This window comes from Capricornis sumatraensis, chromosome 16, assembly GCF_032405125.1.
Source record: "Capricornis sumatraensis isolate serow.1 chromosome 16, serow.2, whole genome shotgun sequence".
Lineage (NCBI taxonomy): Eukaryota > Metazoa > Chordata > Mammalia > Artiodactyla > Bovidae > Capricornis > Capricornis sumatraensis.
The window spans coordinates 44,761,504-44,770,327 of NC_091084.1; the positions used below are offsets into that span (position 1 = coordinate 44,761,504).

Below are 8,824 nucleotides of genomic sequence, written 5' to 3' on the forward strand. Positions count from 1 at the left end.
GTAGAAGGGAGTTTTTCATTGTTACGAGGAAGCATTCAAGCAAGTGGAGCAGTTCGCAGCTTCCCAGCTGTTTCATCTGGCCAAGAGCCGGAGTCAGGCCTGGGTTATGACTTCTGTGGGTGCCGTACTTCCCCCGGTCAGAAGTGTGGGTAGCTGATGGTCTGATGGGAGTACTGCCAGCCGTCTTCTACAAGTTATATTCTGGAGTGAAGCCATTCTGGCAGTAGCCCCCATGAGGAGAGCAGTGGCCCTGAGGGAAGGGTTTGAGCCCTGACACAGGCCAGACAGTTCCTGAAGAGCCTTCTCCATTCAGTCTTCCCACCAGGAGAAGCGTGTGTGAGAGCGCCGTCACAGAGGCCGCTGCTCTGCTCTCAGTCTCCCTGGCCGAGGGAAATGCCAGGCTTGGGCATTTCTTGGTTCATTCTCCCTACATCTGGTTTGAATCATCAGAGTCAAGGGGTTTCTCTGTCCAGGACAGACTTCTCATCTACCTCAGCTATTAGGGTCTGGACATAGGCCTAGTGCTTGACCTTCTGCTGTGGCCATCAGATTTCCTATGGGCTGGCCAAGGGTGAAGGTGTTCGGATACAGATTTCATCTCTCTATTTAAGCCATCTGTACAAAGAGGCCCGGTTACAGATCCTAATAAATCATCTTTGCCACAGTGCATCACACCAGCTAGCACTCCCGCCACCACCATTTCTGGCTGGGAGGCCTCTGAGGCCCTGGGCCCACTGCTCAGAGGAGCTGTGGCTCTGGGGAGCACCGTGATTTCTGTGAAAGACTTGGTTGGCCAAGAAGTTCGTTTGAGTTTGTCTGCTGTTACGGAAAAGCCCAAACGAACTTCTTAACCAACCCAATACTTAATCTGTCAAAAAAAAAAACAAAAAAAAAAACTTTTAATTTCTCTGTAGGAAATTGAAAGACTGGAGCATAAATTGAACCAAACCCCTGAGAAGTGGCAGCAGCTGTGGGAACGGGTAAACGTGGACCTTAAAGAAGAGCCCAGAGCAGACCATGTGAGTTGGCAAAGCCCTTTGAAGAGCTGCTGCTGAGCTTCTTGAGGGCACTGGGTCAGCTGGGGCCTCTGCCACTCGTAACCCAGGACGTTTATGGCCAAAGAGAGGGGTCATGCCTTGAGGGTCCAGGGCAGAAAGTTCCAAACGACCGAGTACTTCCTGAGTGTCTCACTCTACCACAGTGATATGATACTTATGTTCAGTGCCCTAAATCCGGGGGAAATTACTGGGTTTTTTCTATCTCAGCACCTCTGTGGTTTCAGCTGGTTTTCTGCCACAGGAGGGGAGGGAAGAAGGGAATGCCAAGGTCTTATTGGCTCCCAGAGAAATAGGGAAAATGAAATATTTTAAAACAGTAAAATATGCCACTCTCTGTTGCTCACCCCCCCTTTTTGTTTCTAAATGAAGAAACATTTACTGTAAAAATATTTTAATACCAAATACTCCATTTTCTGCTTCTCACCACCCCTTAAGCTGTAAAATGTGGAATGGGCTGAGCTGAGCCCCTGAGCATCCACACCTTAGCGTCCTGTTAACCCGCAGTGAGTCAGTGGCGTCCGGCTCATGCCTGCAGGCTCAGGCCCAGATAACACGGCTGATACACAGGGAGGCCACTGGCCAAACCCACAGCAGGTCGGCTCCAAGTGCAGCAGAGGGAGGTTAGGACAGATGAGAGCACTTGAGGAAAGGAGAGGTGAGCAGGGTCAGATGTCACAGAGGGGTCAAGGAGAATGGAGTATAGAAGAAAATGTCCTCTGACCCTGTAAGAAGGGGTCCTCGAGGCGCCATTTTTTGCCTGCAAGTGGCAACTCAGGGGCTATTATCAGACAGGCCACAGGTGGATGAAGTCTTACTGCTTTTTTTCTAAGAATAAAATAGTTTGTTAATTTTTTTCTGATTATGAATATGAGATATATGTATTCCTTTAAGTATGTATTCCTTTATAACACAGGAAGTTATAAAATAGAAATCACCCAAAATTTATAACGTAGAAATAAACCACTATGCCTTCAGACTTTTAAACACATATATAAAAGGGATTTACTATAGACGTAGTTTTTAAACCTGCTTTCTTTTTTCCTTAATATATGGCATGCGTGTCCTTCCATTTGTCGCATATAAATCAGCATCCTTTGTAACAGCTGTCTAGAATTCCATTGTTCAGAATTTTTTTTAACTAGCCCCATAATGATAGACATTTAGGTACTTTCTAGTTTTTCGCTACGTTAAAAAAAAAAAAAAACCTCCAAGGTAAGCATCTTTATATACATATTTTATATAGACATATATATATGATCCAGTTTCTTTCTTGAGGTAAATTTTTAGAAGTGAAATTACCAGATTAGTTGCTTAAAGTCTTGGTAAAGCCTTCCTACCTCCTGTTCTTTTTCAGCCCCAGAGATACCCTTCAGGCTCCCCAGGAACTGTGTCCACCAACCTCCCTTTTTATCAGAAGAGGCCTCAGCTCCACCTTCCAGACAGCAACGTGGCAGAAGACCAGAACACTGGTGTCCCCCCATCCAACGGGGTGGACCGCAGAGCAGCCACGCTGTACAGCCAGTACACGCCCAAGAACGACGAGAACAGGTAGATGCTGTGAGCCCTGCCAGGGGGTGCAGCAGAGGCTCTCCCAGCCCCCCTCGAATCAGCTGGGCCTAGGCCGTGCCACGTCTGTCAACTTAAAAAGGATCCGCTTTAATTCTTTGTTTCTGTTTTAAATGTGGTAGATGGTTCTTGGAAGAGGAAAAGTCAAAATTATAACTAAAATAAGGCCAGAAGGTTGTAGTTTTTTGTGGCGGGCCCTACTATCTCCTATCTGCCTGGTCTTTTGAGGGAATGTGTGTTAGTGAGCACTTCTCCAGTGGGAGACTTCTGAGATCCAGCACATGCTCACCCAAGCAGAAAGGAATTTACTCACATGAGGTGAGAAGGCCAGGATGCACCAGTTTCTCACAGTACCTTCAGGCTTCTCTCATTCACCAGCTCTGCTGCCTGTACAGGCTGCGTGAACCCCAGCGTGGTACAAAGGATGGCTACTGAGAGCTCCAAACCTCACAAGCTTGGCAATCCCAGCAGAATGAGGCAGTCTTTCCCTGAGAGTCTAGTAGAGGAATTCTAGGGGGGAGCTCCGACTGATCTTTTTTGGATCATCTAGGGGAAACAGAGTCTTGACCAACAAAAACAGCAGATAGCGCCTTTACAGCACGTGTAAAATCATATTAACCGCCATGTCATCATTACTTCTAGGTCCTTCGAGGGAACGCTGTACAAAAGAGGGGCTTTGCTGAAAGGCTGGAAGCCCCGTTGGTTTGTTTTGGATGTAACAAAGCATCAGGTAATGAGCACCATCACAGCCTGTAGCAGCCAGTTCTCCCCAGGCGAGGCTCTGTCTCTGGCTGTTGTGTGACTCCCAGCAGACACGCACAGCCCCCATGCACAGAATGCTTCCCTGAGGCTTCTCACCAGCTACCTGGGGGCTCCTCCGTGGAGCCAGTGCGAGGGCACCCAGCAGCCCTCTGAGAAAGTGCAGGTGTGTGTGACCGAGGCAGTGACCAGGCGCCCAGAGCATCAGGAGCAACAAAACTCTGCTTTCTAATGCTCATGCATCTCCTGCTGCCTGCTGTCCACAACCAGGCCAGGGGAGGACCTCAGGGTTTCAGGGTATTGCATACCACATGCACACACAGAGCCTGTGCCTGTGAACACTCTCCAGAGCACAGATCACTTCATCTCGACAGCACAAAGCATCCATTCAAAGTCGAGGGTGTTAATTTATTCAACAAACATTTCTTGAACACCTTCTCTGTGCCCATCCCTGTACTAAAGAAGGCATCATTATCCCTCAAAGGTGACAGCAACAGAGGAGGGAGGGAGCTTTAAAACAGGGAGGAGGGGATGTGCCCATCCAAACCTGAAATCCACAATGGGCAGACACTAGCCTGGCCCTCCCAGACCATTCTGGGAAGTCTTTTCCCCACTGTTAGGTTCTTTGCTATGGCTCTAGCCCCCCCACCCCTGCTCTCCCCACAGTCGTTAGAGTCAGAATCCTTGCTCTGGTGATCTTGGAGGGTAGGGGGACACTATGCAAACTTCCAGCCTCTTTGCATCATTCACTGGAGAGTCACATGTCCTCCCATGGTCTGACCAGAGACTTCACTCTGCCTTAGAACTAACCAGTCAGCCCTGAGCAGGTTCTCAGTGCATTTGTATGTGACATGGAGTCTACTGAGAAAGACACGGGCTGCACCCCAGCACGGTGCTCTGGTTGGGGCTGCATCTAGAGGACTCCTGCCAGATGAGCACTCTATGTGGGCATCAGCCACCTCTCACTCTGCTCAAGGAGTTTCATAAAGGCTACACAGGATCCTGTTGGATTACAGATACAGAGAAATTTTTTTTTTTTTTACAGATATGCAGTGGAAGCCCTTTTTAGGCAACTGGACTTTAAACAGCACTGTCTTTGAAATTAGAGCCTACATTGTATAGAAAAGTCCCATTAAACCACTAAATAAAACATAGGAGAATGTCATGATGTTTCTATAATTAACAGTTACATCAAATTATACTTGCATTCCTGACAGTCTCTTAGATTTAATGCAGAAGGTATACAGGTTTCTATTTGTACTACTCCTGTCATGCCTGCAGAGAGAGGCAGGGAAAAGTCTGAGGCCAGAATCACAGGCCAGTGACGGAGGCACCAGACACATTCCTGCCGTGCAACTTTCTGAAATCCGGACTGATTTAGTTCAAGTGAAATCTAGTCCTTACACATAGTAACCCTCAGTCAAATGTTGAGCTATTCACTGTTTTTCAAAAACCACTTCATATATACATGCTATTTGGTAATTAGCTTTTCAGATATAGTATAGCTTGAACATATTTTCCTACCAGTTCACATAGATCTTATTTCGTAAATGTTGTATAGCGTTCCATACTATTGATGTACCATCATTTAATTAACCAAGACCCTACTGACAGGCAGATACATCTTATCATTAGCTGATGGAGGGAGTGCGGAAGGAAACCTGTTTGTTTGTGTGTCTTTGCATGCTTGTGGGGGTGTTTCTGTCAGATAAATTCCTAGAGGTGGGAAAGGTGTATCAGTAGGTGTAAGCATTTTAGCTTTTAGTTCATATTGCCAGATTGTCCTCTACTAGGCTTCTGACTAATTATAACCCCACAAACGGTGCTTATGAATACCTCATGCCTTCCATTCAACCTGAATATTGTCAACCATTTTAAATATTTCTTAATCTAAGTGAAAAGTGAAATCTCATTGATTTCATTTACTTTTGACTGTTTAGGCTGTTCACCTTTGCAGATGTTTATAGGTTGCTCACATTTTTTCTGTGAGTTGCCAGTTGAAATCCTTTGACCAGTTTTCCATTAGGTTGTTTATCTTTTTCTTCTCAATCTCTAGGAATTTTGTATACATTCTAAACATTAACCCCCCATTCATATGTTCCATATATTTTTTACAGTTGTTGATGTTTTTATTCTTTTACATGTAATACATTTATTCGAATTTCAAAAAATGTATCTTTTTACCCTTTCTCCCAGCTACCTAATTCTTCTTCCTAGAAGCAGACAGTGTTTTTAATTTCTTGTCTGTTCTTCCAGACATAGTTGAGCAAGATATGGGAAAAGCCTACCTTTTGAAAGCCCTACTGTCTCCCTTTCCTGGGTCTCATATCCCATGTGTCCTTTGGTTCCAGCTGCGATACTATGACTCGGGTGAGGACACCAGCTGTAAGGGCCACATCGACCTGGCTGAAGTAGAAATGGTCATCCCTGCCGGCCCCAGCATGGGCGCCCCGAAGCACACGAGTGACAAGGCTTTCTTTGATGTAAGCTGACCTTGTCTTTTCCTGGCTCTCTGCACATAATCCCTTACAGTCAGTCCATCCACTCCAAGGATGGCGGGGCCTCAGAGCAGTTGATGGTGACTACAGATGGGCCACAGCCCCACCCTGGCTGCGGGAACTGCTGCAGAACCTGAAGCCAGCACTCTTAATCCCCAAACCTGACCTCTCCCCGCTGTCCTTATGGCTCATAAAGGCTGCATGTTGCTTTGCACAAAAGACTCCTTCAAAAGGTATCCAACTACACTTGGAAGCAGAGGAACTCCTTGTTAAATATTGTTATTCACTCATCACCTTCTGTCAAAAACAGATGTCACTTCCCTTTTATATCTTTTTGTCTTCAAGCTTGATCATCCAAAAAAAACCATCATTAGTCACACATGATGACTGTCTTCCCTGACATCTTCAGCAGGCCTTGGGACATTTTATGGGCCACATGATAGGGGACTTATGTAGTCCCCAGAGCCAAGCAAGACTTCATACAGAACACAGGTCAGACTCTAGTGCCCTGCTCAGACTGTGAGGCCGCTTCCCTGACTCTGAACTCCCAGTGAGGCCCCAGCTGAAGACTTAAAGAAAGAGATGGGAAGGGAATGTGAAAGCCAGCCCCACCATGATGTGGATGAAGCTCACTCTTCTTGGCCCCTTTGCTGCATGGCTGCAGTGCATGGGTGAGGCAAGAGGCTCCAGCTATTCCACACCCTCTTAGTCAAGAAGGTGCAAAGTCAGGCTTTTCTGGAATATGTTTTCTCTGCAGACCCTTCTGTTAAGATCCCCTGTGACTCTGGGGACCAGGAAAGTAAAATCACTTCTGTAATCAATGACAGTACAGTAGTGGAGAGCAGAGAAATACGGAGGTTCCGGGGTAGCGTGGAAAGGGAAGGTCACAAGGATTGATTAGCTCATATGACCAAACCTGTAGACTAGCCCTGCCGTCATCTCTGCTTCTCTTCCTTTCTTTTTGTAGCTCAAGACCAGCAAACGCGTGTATAACTTCTGTGCCCAGGATGGACAGAGTGCCCAACAGTGGATGGACAGGATCCAGAGCTGTATCTCTGATGCCTGATACCCATGGTCAGCCCACACAGAAGGAGGAGGAAGGGCTTGTGCTGCCAGATAGGGAAAAAGTGCATGAATCCTTGAAGAGCTGACAGCTTCCTGCTCAGTCCTGATGAGTCATCCTGGGGCCTGAGGTTCTCCTGCCCAGACTTAGCCGTTCCCCTCTTGGCAGTTCCCCTCTCGGCAGTTCCCCTCTCGGCAGTTGCTAGGTCGTCCTAGCCGAGTAGGTGTGTCATGCAAGGCTGGTCAAGAGCCCCAGGCCCTCCCTGTGTCTTGCACTAGGTTGTTCTAACCTAGTGGTTAGAACAATCCCTCATGGTTAGGGATCAGAAGAATGCTTCCTGAGCCATCTGTCACCCATCCCCTAGGCCAAGCGGCTACCACCCACCTGGGTCCTTCTTCATGAAAGCTGGATCCTTTCTGTTCTCCAAGATCATAACTTCCTTGGAGAACTTCCTGACAAGCAAAACTCAAAATCCTCCAAGACTATCTTCTGTTCTGCATAGGTTTCCCGTTGGAGGCTCCTGCTCTTACTGCCCAACCTTAGAGATACTTGGTTCTCTGGTGCTGCCAAAGGTGCTTCCAGGATCCCTGCTCGGCGCTGGGGTTCACAGCAAGACCACCAGTGCTCAGGCAGGCCAAGGGGCCCACAGAATAGCCTGATGGGAAAGATTGGCCAGGGAATGGTGCAGTAATCACCAGGCCAATGCAGGAAAACACGGCTTCCAAAACACTGGATTTTCCTAGGCCAGAGGTGCCCTGAGGATCCAGGACTTCAGGGTCCCATGTATTCTTCTGCTCCCTGACAGCTTCTTACACAAAATAACATGCAAAAAGCTGGATGCACTAATTCACAAAACAGCCACTTGCACTGAACTCTAATAAAGTGAAGATGTTGGAGAGACAGAAGCCAGCTGTTCATGAGCACACCACCCCTGTGACAAGGGCTGTATAGACCGCGGTCACACCGTGGCGTGACTGGAGGATACCCAAACAGCACCTCTGCACGTGAACTTAAGGACTTGTTTAGTCGTTAGATTTTCTGTACTTTTGATAACCTGTGTTTGTCCAGCTTGAGATACAGGAATGCTGTTTGCTCACAGTGAACAGAGACCGCTTTTCTGCAACAGCCACTGTGGTCAACTGGAGTCGTAGGTAGCTAGACCATCACATTTGTTTTGAAATGTTAATATGTTAAATACCAAACTAATGTTTCAAAAATATGTATATATGATTTCTATACCCTTGTTTTTCAGGTAGTCTGCTTATAATTTAATATAAAATTAACTGATTCATTCATAAGATTTCAGTAATTTTAAAATGGTTCCCTTTTTAAAAGCCACTTTGTAGATGAAAAATCAGATTTTCAAATTTAAAATTATCTACACACGAGGAAACAGAACTGTGTTAATATATAAGAAATTCGGGGGTAATAAGAATGAAGGATTTTTCTATCATTTTCATTTTATAAATGGCCACCTGTGAAAATGGTTTTTGCACATTATTTGTATTTTTCTTTGTATATGAAATAATTTTTTGTACTCTGTAAAATATGGAGCCCACTGTACCTTCAGCTATTTGAGACTACACAGTGCTTCTTTTGTAACTGGATTCTTTTAACTTTCATGAAGGCACTACATGCCTTGTATTCACTAACCACCTTGAATTAAACTTATTTCTTAAGAAAAAGCATCCCTCACTTATTGAAATAAAGCTCATTGTGCACTGCGGGACACTCAGGAGGCAACACTCATGATTCATACATGGGACTAAAAGTTCAAGGGTAAGACACAGCATAACCCATTTCTTGCCTTGGTTCTATCAATGTCGTCACTGCCCTTTGCTCAGGAAGTAACCAGACACTGGAAACGCTGGCCTCAGCTT

General features: G+C 46.1%; 1 protein-coding gene across 3 annotated transcripts in view; it reads left to right on the top strand.

Moving 5' to 3' along the window:
- The window catches only part of SBF2 (SET binding factor 2), a 499,999-nt gene extending 491,417 nt beyond the window's left edge, over window positions 1-8,582 (top strand). For all 3 annotated transcript variants that reach the window (XM_068989002.1, XM_068989003.1, XM_068989004.1), the window contains 5 exons: window positions 915-1,019; window positions 2,413-2,606; window positions 3,267-3,354; window positions 5,735-5,866; window positions 6,849-8,582. In XM_068989002.1, the coding sequence (XP_068845103.1) occupies window positions 915-1,019; window positions 2,413-2,606; window positions 3,267-3,354; window positions 5,735-5,866; window positions 6,849-6,947 (618 nt within the window). In that variant the 3' untranslated portion in view covers window positions 6,948-8,582. The remainder of the gene's footprint in view (window positions 1-914; window positions 1,020-2,412; window positions 2,607-3,266; window positions 3,355-5,734; window positions 5,867-6,848) is intronic.
- The last annotated feature ends 242 nt before the right edge of the window (window positions 8,583-8,824 follow it).